The sequence below is a fragment of the Blastomyces gilchristii genome, assembly GCF_000003855.2.
Source record: "Blastomyces gilchristii SLH14081 genomic scaffold supercont1.3, whole genome shotgun sequence".
Lineage (NCBI taxonomy): Eukaryota > Fungi > Ascomycota > Eurotiomycetes > Onygenales > Ajellomycetaceae > Blastomyces > Blastomyces gilchristii.
Genome location: NW_003101680.1, coordinates 5,472,413 through 5,488,466, shown reverse-complemented (window position 1 = coordinate 5,488,466; position 16,054 = coordinate 5,472,413). Strand labels below are relative to the sequence as shown.

The following is a 16,054-nucleotide window of genomic DNA, read 5'->3' as shown; positions in this document are numbered from 1 at the left end:
CATAACAAGTATACAACTCAAATCAGTTAATAAAGAGTGTAAAAAAAAATTAAGTATTAATGAAAGCTCTTCAGTCACTGAAAAAGTAATTCTTACTTAAAAGAATATGAAATTATGATAGAAAACAGCTCTGTTTTTAATTCTTTATAAGAACATTATATAAAATTCAGAGAAAAACATCTCACTTTTTCAAGAGAAGTAAAAAACTATTTCTAAGATCTTTTTTTTTTTTTTTGCATTAACTGCTGTAGAAGAATGAGATAGAAACTGCTAAGATATACACTACTGTATATATACAAATAGAAGAAGAGTGAAATTTTCGAACCGCTCCACCACGAACTCGCTCGATTTTTCGAATAAGAACCCGCCGATAGATCCATCGAAAAGCCCTCGATCATACGAGCATTTTGACCCCATCGCCGACCGCATACCCCGTGTGGTGGTGGAGTTATCCAGCCAAACGTGAACCAGACGTCGTTCGAAACTCCTGTGTGGGATTATCCCCCATTCTCCCCTACCACACCACAACCCCGGGCCAAATTGCCATACAAATTGTAAGGTGAAGAGACCTAGCCATATGCACCAATCTTCTCGATTTTGGAAGATCCCCGGTCTGTAGTTGTGGAGATATCTGAGGAGCAATCTCCGCGAAAACCCTGTCCATCTTTGATGTTCCAAAACACCAACACCAAGTCCCACCCTTGTACCGCCCTTCCTAATCTGGCCCATCCCCAGCAGAAAAATACAAAAAGATACCTCGGCGATAATATCAAGCACATAACCAACAGCCACTTCTGAAGTGCAACCTCCACGGTCTGTCTTCAGTGTATCTAGACATCAACGCCAAGTCTCACCCTCGTACCACCCGTCTCAATCTGGCCCATCCCCGACAGAAAAGTACAAAAAGATACCTCAGCAACTGTACTCGATACATAATCGGCAGACATGACAACTATAAAATCAGTATACCCCAAGGTCTGACTGAGCCTTTGATCCCTGCACAGTGAGATATATTAAATCTAGTTTTAATATCTCAATATTCAATAGATTCTGTAAGAGATTGAGAACAGCAACACTAGATTTCTATTGAATTTAAGAATTAACTCTATATTGATATAATCATTGACAAAGTCTTCTATTTTGAGATATAAATAACCAGTTCCTCTACATCCTGCTGATAATATTTACATTATCATATAGAAACAGACTTATATTCTCTATAATATCAAGACTCTGAAGAGGGAAAGTCTTGATAGAGAGTATACAGTAGTGCATATCTTAGCAGTTTCTATCTCATTCTTCTGCAGCAGTTAATGCAAAAAAAAAAGATCTTAGAAATAGTTTTTTACTTCTCTTGAAAAAGTAAGGTGTTTTTCTCTGAGTTTTATACAATATTCTTACAAAGAATTAAAAACAGAGTTATTTTTTATCATAATTTCATATTCTTTTAAGTAAGAATTACTTTTTCAGTGACTGAAGAGCTTTCATTAATACTTAATTCTTTTTTACACTCTTTATTAACTGATTTAAGTTGCACACTTATTGTGTGAGAAGAATTGAATAATTTAGAATAAAATTGAATAGTGTTAATCAATTTCTCTGCAAAAAATTGATTTATTTTTTATCAGTTTTTCTCTCAAAAACTGTCATATTATCTGATTTATTATTAATTGATATCATACTTTTTCTCACTGTATCCTAAGAAAGAGATTGTAAAGGTTTTATTGATTTATCTTAAAAATCAATTTTAGTTTATTAGATTCTCTTTAAAAATCTAACCTAGTTACTGAACTAGTGTGAAAAAAAATCAGGTGTTTTATACACAAAAGTCTGTTATTCTTCTTTTGAAATAGTCTGATCAACTTTTCAATTGAAAACAGACTTAGAAACCTCTTAATTGAAACAGTCTGACTAACTTTTCAATTCAAAAGAGTTTAAATATCTCAATTGAATTAGTCTGACCAACTTTTCATTGAGTAAGAACAATGAGTTTGAAAGTACACTCAGTTGATGTGGAAAAGGATGCTTTCTCAGATGCTATTTCTGAGATTGAAATTCTGAAGAGAAGAAAGAAAGAAGAAATAGAGAAATGACAAGTTCTTGAAATATAGAAACTTGAAAAAGCAAGTAAAATTCTTGAAAAGCAGTGTCTGAGTGAGATAAATGAAGAAGTTCTGTTAATTCTTCATGCTCAGACTAGATAACTACAGAAAGTGATCAAGTTCAAACTTGGAATTTCAAACACAGTTCAAAAAACTTTGAAAATTCCTAATACAATCACTGACTCTTCAGTTTGCTCTTCCTTCTTTTCTACTTCATCTTCTTCTTCTTCTTTAAATTAGAAGAAAATATATACTCAAGCAGCAGAATCTGCTGTCTTCAAACCTACTATCTCTAAATCTGCTATCTCAAAACCTGCTCAAAATTCTGAGAAAACTGAGAAGAATACTGCTCATACTTCTATTGATAGAAGAGTGAAGAAAAAAATGCAAAAAGAGAAAAATCTTCAAATCTTCAGAAATAGAAGACTTATTCTCAAAGTCTCAAATCAGGACATATTGCAGAGAAATAAGCTAAACTCAAACCTCATTTTCAGAATTAGAAATGAAATCAATCAGCAGTTCTTTTCTCAGTTAATGACTGATATTAAAGTTCAAAAACCAGTTATAGCTTCAATTGAGTCATTCTTCTTTGAAAACTCCATCATTCTGATCACAATGCCTGAATTCAGTGCAGAATTTCTTATTCAGAATGAGAATCTCTGAAAGTCAGCAGTAGAATCTCTGTTAAATACAACAATTCTATCTGAGAGAGATGAAAAGTGAGATAAATTCATTCTTCATGATATTTCAGTTGAAATCTTTGACTGTGAGGAAGGAATACTACTTCTCAAAAATGAATTGAAAGAATACAATTCTATTCAACTGAGAAAAGAGCCTGTGTGACTTAATTGAATTGAGTTCAGACAGAGTAGAAGAAATGTCTCTGTTCTAGTATATACAAAGACACTTGAACAATCAAGAATCTCTGAAGTAAGAGTAGCAGATTTGAAAATGAGAGTTCATGAATACAAAGACTCAAAAATGAATCTCAAAGCTCAAACACAGTGTTCAAACTGTCAAAGATATGAACACTTTGTAATCTCTTATTTCAGAGACTCAAAATGTGCATTCTGTGCTAGAGATCACAAAACTAGTGAGCATAATTATGAAACATGCTTAAAAAGAGGTGAAATATGTCAACATACTCTGCTTAAGTGCTTCAATTGCAAAGAAAAACATGCATCTAGCTCAAAAGAATGTGTATTTACTTCAAGAACTCAGAAGAACTGGAGAAAAGATGAAGCTCAAAGTGAATCTAAAACTGAAGAGAAAAGTCAAGCTAGTAAATCTACAACTGCAAGCTTAAAAAGAAGAAATTCTCAACTATCTAGATCTTCAAACTTCAACTCTCCAGCTAAGTGCAAACAGAATTTGAATCCTCAAACTTCTGTTAAGATTAGAGAATTGAGAAATGACTCTGATGATAAACTAGATATAATGCAAGCAGTTGAGATTTCTACTTTTCAAAATAGTTATAATCTACTATCTGATGATAGAAATTAGATTCTACTCTATCTCTACTCTCTCTTATTATGAATATACAACAAAAACAACAAAAAAAGTTTTAAAAACTCTTCAAAAATCACATTTATTCAAAATAATGTGAATAGAAACTCAAATTGCATTTATTCTTGTCTTCAGATTGTATTTGAATAAAAAGTTGACTTTGTACTTCTTCAAGAATCAAACTTTGATACTGAGTAAAAGTACATCATTTCTCATTTAAGCTATTACTACTTTCTCTCTGAAAAATCTGAGATAAAATCAAGAGTAGTGATCTATGAGAGAAAAAGATCAAGATATCAATTTAATTTGAGATTTGATATCATATCTGACTCTGATATTCTAGTGGGTGATATTATAGATAAAGAGAATGAGTTTGATACTATTCAACTTATAAATATCTATAATGAAAAGTCATTGAAAGAAAACAACAATACCTGGACAATTGATAGAGGATTTTTGAATATAACTCTCTTAAAAAACTCTATAATTACAGAAGACTTCAATGCACATTATCTCTGATGAAACTCAGAGTGCATAAGAGCAGTAAGAGCAGATAAACTGATTGAATGAACTTTTAAGCATTCAATAGATTTAGTTAACAAGTCTGATCAACAAACATTCTTTAGAAAAGGCATGAAACAGAAATCTATTATAGATCTAACTTTTATATCACAAAATCTAATTGAAAAAAGACTTATAAACTGGTTTATTGATTCAAATGAAACCTCAGAATCAGATCATGAGATCATTCAATTTGATATTGAACTGAGTAAAAAACAAAGAAGTGAAAATCCTCTTCTCTCTAATCAGTATAACTTTGAAAAAGCTGATTGAAAAGCAGTTGAAGAAAGAGTAAAACAGCTGAAATCTGAAAGACAGAGTCAGCTTTATTGAAATCAAAGTCAAGATATCTCAAATGAAATGCTTGAGAATAGAGTAAAGCTGATTACATCTATTCTTCTAACAAGTATTGAAGAAAATATTTCAAAGAAAAAGTCTTCTGAGTATTTCAAATCTTGATGAAATGAGAATATCACTTCTAAAAGAAAGCAACTAGCCACTGCTAAGAGAGAGTGAAAGAATAACTTAATATCTGATGAAGAGTTCAAAGCTATTCAAAATGAATATTTTTCAGATATTAAAAAAGTCAAAACAGATTGCTGGAACAAATTTCTTGAAGAAGCATAAGAAAAAGAAGTTTTTAAAGCCTTCAACTATACTAAAACAAGAAGTGTAGCAAAGCTTCCAACCTTAGAATATGAATTTCAGAATGAATTGTATACAGCAAACTCTTTTGAGGAAAAATGTCAAGCTTTTATAAGAATTCTCTTTCAAAACTCATCATATTTAGAAGAGAAGAATATGTCATTTCATGAATATATTGATGAAAATAACTGGGAATGGCTTGAGCTTACAGGTGATGAACTAGAGTCAGTAATATTCTCAAGTTCAATTAAAACTACTGCAGGGCCTGATTTAATTAATCATTTAATTATTCAAAACACATATTCCTACTTGAAGAATGAATATTTTGAGCTCTTTTTCAATCTCTTAAGAAATGATTATCATTCTGAATGCTGGAGAGAAGCTACTGAAGTAATCCTTGCAAAACCTAATAGAAAAGCTTCAGTTTCTAAGTCATATAGAGTAATATCTCTGTTGAACTGTTTAAGAAAAGTTCTAGAAAAGATAATGGCTACTAGATTATCTTTTATAAGTGCTATTAGTGATTCTCTTCTATTTAATGAACAAATGAGAGATAGAAAACAATGTTCTGCAATTAACACTGTTCTCTCAGTTCTTCATGATGTTCAAGTAGCAAAGCATGAAGACCTGGTCTCAACTGCAGTTTTTATTGACATAAAAGATGCATTTGATCATGTTTCAAAGTCTAAGATGATTCAAACTTTGAAGATGTTAAAACTGTCACTTTCTCTAATAAAATGAGTTGATTGTTTTATGTCTAAAAGAATTATACAACTATTCTTTGATGGAAGAAAACAAGATAAAACTGAGATAAAAATAGAAGTATCACAAGAATCTTCAATCTCATCTGTTTTATTTGCAATATACACTGCATATTTATTCAAGAATAGAGAGATGAAAATAGTGAGATCTTCAAGTTATGTAGATGATATTGATCTTCTCTACAGTTCAAAGACAATCAAAGAGAATTTAGAAGTGATTGAGAAAGCAGCAAAGGAAATCTTTGTTAGAGCAGATATCAATCTAATTCAATTTAATATGAATAAAACTGAGTTAATTCACTTTTTTTCCAGATTTAATGAGAAAGAACTAAGTCTAACTCTTCTGAATAAAGAGATTAAACCCAGTTTGAATGTCAAATGGCTAGAAGTATGATTAAACTCCAAGTTGAATTTTAAATATCATATTCAACAAAGAATCATCAAGGCAGAGAGACTACTGAATAGTATAATCAGACTATCAAATACTGAGAGAGGTTTATCTTTTCAGGCTATGAGACAGTTGTACATAGCCTGTATTATCTCAGTAGCTGATTATAGAGTTCAAGTTTGATGAAATAATCAAGATAACTTCACTGAACTGTTTCAAAGTCTACAAAACAGAGCTTTGAGAAGAATTCTGAAAGCATTCAAATCATCTCCTATTAAAGCAATGAAAATTGAAGCCTCAATTCCATCTTCTGCTATTCAATTTGAAAAGACCTGTATGAACTATGCTCTGAGAGTTATAAAGATGAGCTTAAATCATATAATCAGAGAAAGAGTCTCTTCTTCATTTTCATCAATTAACTCAGGAAATGAACTGGATTGGAATAGATTTCTTGATTGAAATGAGAATAATGCTTTAAAGAAAATGCCCTCTCAACTGTATAGACTATGTTCACTTATTAAGAATCAATTTTCTTCATTAAATGTTGAGAAAATTGATCATGAGAAGATATCTCTCTGGAGAGAAAAGCTGAAATCTCTCATAGACTTACAAATAAGTGAACTATCTAAAGAGAGAGAATATGAACAGCATTTGAAGAAGATCTCTATAATCAATATAAAAGACTCTATTCTGATTTACTCAGATGACTCAAAAAATGAGAATTTGAATAGATTAGATGCAGGCATTGCTTATACTGAAGATAATATCAATTTTATCTCAGATTTCTGAAATTTAGGCTGTGAATCTGAAGTCTTTGATGCTGAACTATTTGCAATAGTGAAAGCTTTCAAACTCATTGAAATAAAATCTCATAAAAGAGGAAATAGTTTGAAAGAGACATGAATATTCTCTGATAGTCAAGCTGCTTTAAAAAGACTTAGAAATAGTCAGATTCATAATGATCAAATGAATCTTGACCTGATTTTAAACTCTGTTTTGAAAATTCAAAAGAGAAGAATATCTAAACTGATAATTTACCTGCATTGAGTTCCTGCTCATATGAATATTCATGGCAATGAATTGGCTGATTCAGCTGCAAAAAAGGGTTCAGAATTAAGCAGATCTATTCAAAAAACAGTGTCCTGGTCTTTCATAAAGAGAAAGATAAAAGAATCTTGTTTAAACAAGTGGAATGAAAGCTGGCAGAAACAAAAGAAGAGCATACATTATTCAAGATTTGAGACAAAACCAAAGTGGAAATCTTGTTCAATTAAATGCAAAAAGAAAATATTCTCATCCATAATTCAGCTAAAACTAGGACATGGTTATTTCAAATCCTATATACAAAGATTTGATGATAGATTTGATTCAACAGAGTGCTCATTCTGTAATACAAATGAGAATCCTGAGCATATTGTAATGCATTGTGCATTATACAATAGTCTCAGAGTCAGATTAAAGAAGAAGTATGATTTAAATCAATTAAATATGAGGTTCTTATTCTCAACTGAGACAGAACTTAAATACTTAATAGACTTTCTATCAGAAACTCAAGCAGCTACAAGAAAATGGCTCAACTCAGAAGTATCTGAATATGAAGAGATGGAAATTGATTAGATATAGTCTGTTAAAACAGCTATATACTATCTTTTCATAATTTTATTTTGTTATAGTCTTTCTTTACTGTACTTGTTTCTTTCTGTTCTTTTCTATCTATCTATTTAATGTGTCTATCTTTAGGACTATGTTCTCTTTTCCTTTGTCATGATGTTTTCAAATGGTTTCAAAGTATTAATAGGTATTGAAATACTGCAATTTGTAAACAGTTTTTATATTCTGGGCTGGAATTTTCTGATTTTGCATATCTGAAATTGATAAGTGTATAATAGTTGACTCTATAGATATAGGAAAAACCCTGAGAACTAAAGGTTCTCAGGTAGATGTCATAGTCTCTAACTGCATATATCTATAATTGAAGAATAATAATAATAATAACACTACTGTATACTCTCTATCAAGACTTTCTCTCTTCAGAGTCTTGATATTATAGAGAATATAACTCTATTTCTATATAATAATATAAATATTATCAGTGAGATGTAGAGGAACTGATTATTTATATCTTAAAATAGAAGACTTTATCAATGATTATATTAATATAGAATTAATTCTCAAATTCAATAGAAATCTAGTATTACTGTTCTCAATCTCTTATAGAATCTATTGAATATTAAGATATTAAAACTAGATTTAATATATCTCACTGTGCAGAGATCAAAGGCTCAGTCAGATCTTAAAGTATACTGATTTTATAGTTATTAATATACTGTTGCCTCATTGTTCACTGATTATATATTGAATACTGTTACTGAGGTACCTTTTTGTATTATTCTGTCAGAGATAAGCCAGATTAAGAGAGGTAGTACAAGGGTGAGACTTGACATTGAAGTCTAGATACATTGACAACAGATCATGAAGATTGCACTTCAGAAGTGTCTGTTGATTATATACTTGATATTATCACTGAGATATCTTTTTGTATTTTTCTGCTGATGATGAGCCAGATTGGGAAGGGCGGTACAAGGGTGAGACTTGGTGTTAATGTTTTGAAACATCAAAGATGGACAGGGTTTTCGCGGAGATTGCTTCTCAGATATCTTCACAATTACAGATTGAGAATCTTCCAAAATCAAGATGATTAGTGCATATGGCTAGGTCTCTTCATCTTACAATTTGTATGGCAATTTGGCCTGGGGTTGTGGTGTGATAGGGGAGAATGGGGGATAATCTCACACAGGAGTTTCGAACGACGTCTGGTTCACATTTGGCTGGATAACTCCACCACCACACGGGGTATGCGGTCGGCGATGGGGTCAAAATGCTCGTATGATCGAGGGCTTTTCGATGGATCTATCGGCGGGTTCTTATTCGAAAAATCGAGCGAGTTCGTGGTAGAGCGGCTTTTTTTTTGGTCGAGAAATAATGAATTGATTTCTGCAGAGTTGATCTCTGCTGTAAGCAGTTTCTGAATATACTGAGCATATTCATTCTTCAGTTGCAGTTCAGACAATCTGAATAGAAGATCTTATAAAGACTTATACTCTGTTTCTTCTTATATTAAATCTTTTATAGCACTTCTTAAAGCATACAAATTCTTCAGATTATAGATACTCTCTTCAAGAATTCTCACAGAGATTCTCAGAGTATTGACTCTCAGTATTATAGAGAGTAGTTATACAGGCTTCTTTTCTCTCTTCTCTCTCTTCTCTTATAGAGAATTAAGAGACTCTTCAGTTAATCTCTTTATAACACTCAGTTTAAGTATTCTATAAAGCTTTTCTGTCTTCTCTAACTTCTCTATGTCTGTCATTCTGATCTTCTTAATATAGTCTGATCTATAAGAGAGTCTGTTCACTGAGTTCTTAGTTCTCTTAATATACTCTATCTTGAATCAGAATTCACTCAGTCTCTGAGCTCAGCAGATCTAGACTGATCATGTGACCGTGTCTGAGATCAGAATCAGATTTTTTGATAGTCTTATTATCAATTTGACTAATCTCATTACACAGTTTTAACATTAGATAGTAGTCTCATACTGTCTCAGTGAGACTTACTGTCTACTCTTGTCACATTTTTCAAATAGAATCATGATTTTCACTTCTCAATTTAAATTATTTTTATTGCTTTAAGTGACTTTAAATCTCATTTGAGTGTTATCAAAAAGCATTACTTTTTAAAAAATTAAAAATAGTCTAAAAAAACCTTAAAATGTTTAAAAATAGTAACTTTATGCCAAGAATGAGACTAAATGAGATCAAATGAAATCACTTTCTTATTTTTTTCAAGTCATGGTTTCATTTTAAGATCTGATATATAGTCACTTTGCATGTTTTTTTGATGACTAGTCTCAGCGGGATTCACATCAAGAAATGTATGCGATCAGATCAAATGAAATCAAATATGAAATTTATGATCTCAGCGGCCAGTCTAAGCAGATCTGCTACTGTGAGAGTTTCTTGATTAAAGTAAACTGTTATAAGCTATTATAATCAGTTCTAACAGTAATCACTGTTATAAGACTCTCAAAGTAGTAATGTCAGTGATGAAAGAATTTCACTATTATAAAAAGCTCTTAATTATAAATGTTATAGTTAATCTTCATAAGTTATATCTTCTATAAGAAAAAGATCACTGAAACTCAGTTCTTATTTAACTGTAGTTATAAGACTATTTCTGAAATTGTAAAGAAGAAGATATCTGTCTTTAATCTGATTAAGAGTAAGAAATCAAAGTGAAATAGTATCACTGTGTCTGTAAATATCTGTTTCAATCTTATAAAGATCTTATAAGCTTCTAAAATAGAAAAGTTCTTACAGTTCTTTCTTCTTAACAATCTTTTCATTCTCTATTCATAGAATGACTTCTTCTTATTTTCACTCTTCAGCATGTTTATAAGAGTTAAGAAGATTCTCATAAATATAAAGATAAACTGTTTATAGAAATTCACAAAGCTCAGAAAGATCTGAATCTTATGAATACTAGTTAACTCTGATTATAATAGAATAGTCTCAATCTGTTGTGGTTCGGAAGAACGTACGACCGTCGGATAATAACGCGGCCGCTTCCGAACTTGCTTACGAGTGTAAAGAGGCCATAGCGGCCACTAATTAATTTAGCATACAATATATAAGAAGCCAGCATACATCTGTAATCATACACTGACTCAAGCAATCTTTGAATCACATCTGATAGTATGTCCAAAAACTGGTGAGAAGCACAGACTTCTCCAGAGCATGATAATTCCATCTATGAAGTAATTCATAGTTATTATGTCTGTGGTTCTAGAACATCTCAAAAGATAGTGTATGAAGAGTGATGAGTGAAAGAGTATTCAATTGATGCTGCTTCACTTATCAGAGGAAAACTTCATGCCCAGATAAATGTCATGTATGAGATGTGAACAGATGAGATGTGAGAAAGAGAATGAAAGCAGTAAACCAGATTGAAAGAAGACTGCTCTTCACTCAGAGAAATAAAAGAAGAAGATGATTATCACTGAAGTTATACAATGATAACAGAAATCATATAACAATATAGTGATATAACAATAGACATTGTACAATCAATAAGAAATCACTGCAATGAATACCTTCTCTAGTCAATATGAACAACACTCTTCTCTGTTATCTGAATCAGAAGATATGCAGAACCTCTCAGAGAGTTTACTTAAAGTAGTAAGAAAAGTGACTGAAACTGCTGAACTGAAATCAAAGCTTCATACATATACAAGAATTCTAAACAAGATCAAGGCCTTGTATACACAGTGACAGGTCAAGACAGAAGTCAAATAACAATTGACATTCACAGTGAATTAAGTATTCACTATGAAGAGCTTCACTGATGCAATCATCACTATTAATAAGAATAGAGAAAATCAGATCTTAGATCTGCAGTGAGAGATTGAATGTTTACACAGATATGTGACTACACTGAACCTGAAGATCTCATCATAATTATTCACAATCTCTTCAGAAGTATACATATCATTGAAGATCACTGTGCAGAATGAGAATCTGAGCATGAGATATATTAAGTCAGAAGATCTACTGAAATTATCAAGCTTTAATAACAACTGAAAAAATGATGCTGCAATCAGCTGACTAAGTCAGATGCAATCATATTATCAGATTGAATATGAACTCATAGACAGACAGTTAACAGAATTTTAACAAGTCTTAAGATCTGCTGTGTTTCTATGCAGAAAAGTGAAGTTATTATAAATAATTGATAAAAAGATAAATCTCACAGACTCAGAGCAATATTTATTCTTATAAATATGAAATAAGTTTTTCAAATGAATCTTACATAACTTTGAGAAAGTGAATACATAAGATAAGCATTATAAACACTTTACTAAGTGTAGATAAGTGAGTAATCTTATATTATACTTCACACACTTCAGCTTATACTATCTTGTATTGAATGAAGAGCTTCTAACATCTTTCTGTTTATAGATCTTCATTCATAATCTTACATCTAAGTTAAGAGAAGAATGAAAATGCTTAATCTTACAATCAGATACAGTGAAAGAAGTGTATAATATTCTCATTATATAGAAATAAGTAAGTTAATTATAATAGAAAATACTGCAATTAAGTATATCTCAGCAGAGAACAGATAATCAGACTTCTATAATATAAGTCACACATTCAGATATAATGAATCTAGATCTGAATGCTATCACTAAAGCACTGAATCTCCTGAAAAAGAAATTCTCTAAGTGAAAATCTTGATATTACAAGTATTGAGCTTGCTTTAACTGTAGATATTAAAATCATGATATAAAAGATTACACTCAGCATACACAGTTAAGAGAAGTAAGAGAGTCAAAAAACTAGCAGAATCAGTGAGCTCAGAGACACTCACTGATATTCTATGAAAAGTCTTCAAAGTGAAAGAGATGTCTGTATTAGATGACTCTCTGAATTCTGTAAATATCAAGAGAAAGCAGGCTCTTGAATGAAATGTAGATAAGAATGATGAAGTAGACACTCATCTCAATATCTTAAGACCTGAAATGTTAATGTATAAGAGACACTTGAATAAGAATTAAGAGATGACTGCAAAAGTATTAGCAGATATAAAAGCTTCTATATAATATATTAATAATTATATAATCTGAAGACTGAAAGAGGTTCACTGAGTGAAGAATTTCTAATATATAAGATTATCTGATAACTGATATTTGATATCATCTGCAAGAGTAAGAGTTTCCTTGCACTTCAGAGAATGATCTTACTATATTTGAGTATAAGAGCTGTAGAACATGAAATACAATCTTATTCTCAGACTTGATTAGTTTTAAAGATTCAATCTGTAGATTCAATGATGTACATGTCATATGCAGTTGACTGATAGAAAGAAAACAGTTCATATAATTCTATTAACTGATATGAGAAGAACATTTCATGTCTCTGATATAGAAGGATTAAATCTGCTTACACATTAATAAGCAAAGAGAATAATTTGTAAGACCTCATCTGAAAGCATTCTGTATGTCATACAGAACCTGAAAGCAGAGAAAACCAAGATAAAGAATATATGAAAGAACAAGCATATAAAGAAGCTTCTGAAGAAGTATAAGAAGATCTTTTAAACAGATCTTTCACCAGAATTATTGCTGAAATGAGGATTTATACATGAGATTGACACAGAGAACACAAAACCAGTTAATCAGAATGCATACTCTCTGTCACAAACACATCTCAAAGAACAGAAGTATCAGATCACAGACCTTCTAGAACATGATCTCATATAATTCTTATCAAGTATGTGAGGCTTTTCAGTTCTATTCATGAAAAAGACAGATGAGAAGTAATGAATATGTATCAATTATCAAGCACTTAATAAGCTTACAATCAAGAATAAATATTGATTGCTATGAATTCAATAACAGTTGAATACAGTTGAAAACATCTGATATCTATTAAAGATTGATCTTCTCTCAGAATACTGACAGATCTGTGTAGATAAACTGTCAGTTCTGTGAACTGTGTTTAATATATAATGAGAGAAGTTCAAATTCCTGATAATGTTATTTAGTCTGACAAATGCACCTGTCATCTTTCAAACAATGATAAATACAATTCTTTATAAATAGAATGGAATCTCATACCTTATATATCTCAATGACATTCTAGTCTTTTCAAACTCATATAACAAATATCTGAAGTATCTTAATAAAGTGCTTACAACTCTAACAGAGCATAAGCTCTATATTAAATCAACAAAGTATATATTTGAAATAGAAGAGTTGAAGTTCATAGAACATGTAGTAAGTGATGACTGTATACACCTCATTCTGAAGAAATTGAATGTCATAGTGAATTGATTATGACTGAGAAATATACATCATGTATAACAGTTTCTTGAGTTGATCTCATATTATCACAGATTTATCAAGAATTTTATATAAATATCTGCATCACTCTCAGATCTCTTAAGAGAAATAGATGCAAATCTGTGAAAGAAGAAGTTTCATTCAATCATCTGAAATACTGTGTGTGAAGAGACTTTTCTCACACTGAGAAAACATGTAATAACATTCTCAGTGCTGATTCAATCAGATTGTGATAAACCTTTTTATATTGAGATAGACATATTTAAATGAGCTATCAGAGACACTCTTCTACAGATAAGTAAGAACAGCAAGCTGCACTCAGTGATATATAATGATAGAAAACTATTAAATGCTGAGCTTAATTACTCAGTACATGAAAAGAAATTACTAGTAATTAAGCACACACTAGTATTATGAAATAGATATATTGATAACAGGTATATAACAACAGTGATCACAGATTACAAAAGTCTCATCTATTTATAATTGATAATAAAACCTTTCAAACACTAAGTACATTGAATCTCAGAGTTTCAAGTATACAATCTTCATATCAAATACTGAAAGGGATCAGACACTGTGATACCTGATACAATTAGTCACAGACTCAATTTCATGAATGAGAGTTCTGCAAACCAGATACAAGAGAAGTTCACATTAAACACACTGAGAGAGTGTAAGGAATCAGAATGAGTGAACATCATAATCTCTCACTTGAAGAATGATAAGATATCAGATAACAAGCATCTTGTGAGAGTAGTAGAGAGATACTTTTAAACTTCAAGCTGAGAAAATTGAAAAACAATGTTGTGCTTTACTGCAATTTAGAATATGTAGAAGCTCTCTATTTAGAATCTTTATTTAGATAGAACTTGATAACTCACATGCACAAGGAATTCAGTCACTTAGAAAGCTCTGAACTCATAGATATACTTGAATCAAGAGTATACTGACTAAGCATGATCAAGAACATTCAGATGTACACTCATAAGTGTCTGAATTATCAGGTTATGAAAGAATCTAAGAAAGAATTAGAATGTGAGAAAGTATAATATCAGATGAAGTGTATAATACAATCATTCAAACAATGAGAGATGAATCTCATAGACATATTACTATGAATATTAAATGAAAATCAATGAATAATCACTGCTATTAATTATACTACTGACTGATCAGTCATAAAAGCAGTTTCAGAGATAACAGAGAAGATGATGACAAAGTTTCTACATAATGAAATCTATGTTAACTATGAAATGCTGTGTGAGATTCTAACTGATAACAGTGCAAATCTTATAGAAGGAGTAGTAAGGCATTTCATGAGCTAGTTACAGATAAGATATCATAGAACAACATCATATCATTCACAGATAAATAAGAAGATGAAACACTTAAATGAAATCTTGAGTAATATGCTGATAAAATATCTAGTGAGCAAGTCTATGAGACTATGAGATGAATATCTCAGACAGGTACTATTGACTACACAGATTCAACAGCATGCAGTCTTCAAGTATTCATCATTCTATCTATTGTATGAATTGCATCTGCACATTCTGAAGAATGCTTTGAAAAAGGTAAGAGAGAGAACAGTAGTTGCAGACACAGTAGTAGCAGTTGCAGACACAACAGTCACAGACATGAAACTAAGATTGAAAGAGATCAGTCACACATATATAAAAGCTAACAAGTTACTCCTGAATCAAGCAATTCAATCAAAAAGAATATGAGACTCACTAGTTAAGAAATCAAGTCTCAAGATGAGAATGTAAGTTCTCATATATAATAAGAGATCTGAGAAGTTTCAATCCAGATGATTTGAGTCATATAAAATACTTAAATCACATTCTCTGAGAATATATACATTGAAAGAATCAGAGAGATGAATCTTACACAACTTAATAAATGATTTATAACTTGTGAAAGCAAAGATATAAGATCTGAGTAGATTATAGTTATTCACAGTACTATCATCAGTGTTGAAAAAGAAGAAGCTTATAATTAAAAAGTCTCACAAAGTAAGAGAAATTATAGACACTTACAAATCAGATAATCTCACTTATTCTGATCTTTTCATGATTATAAGAAAAGAATGAGAAGAAATGAAGAAATCAGATAAATATCACACTTTAATAAGTGATGAGACTGTAGTCAGTTATATGATAATACACTGCAGACAGCAGATGTAACA

At 30.9% G+C, this 16,054-nt stretch overlaps 1 protein-coding gene across 1 annotated transcript; it reads right to left on the bottom strand.

The window, feature by feature from the left end:
* Positions 1–282: 282 nt before the first annotated feature.
* On the bottom strand, positions 283–1,181 carry BDBG_16608 (uncharacterized protein; the record flags this gene model as incomplete). The annotated part of the gene is made up of 2 exons (XM_031724529.1): positions 912–1,181; positions 283–756 (listed from the first exon to the last, which is right to left on the bottom strand). The coding sequence occupies exons 1-2, from the start codon at positions 945–947 to the stop codon at positions 283–285; spliced, it is 510 nt and encodes a 169-aa protein (XP_031577166.1). The 5' UTR covers positions 948–1,181.
* Positions 1,182–16,054: the final 14,873 nt, after the last annotated feature.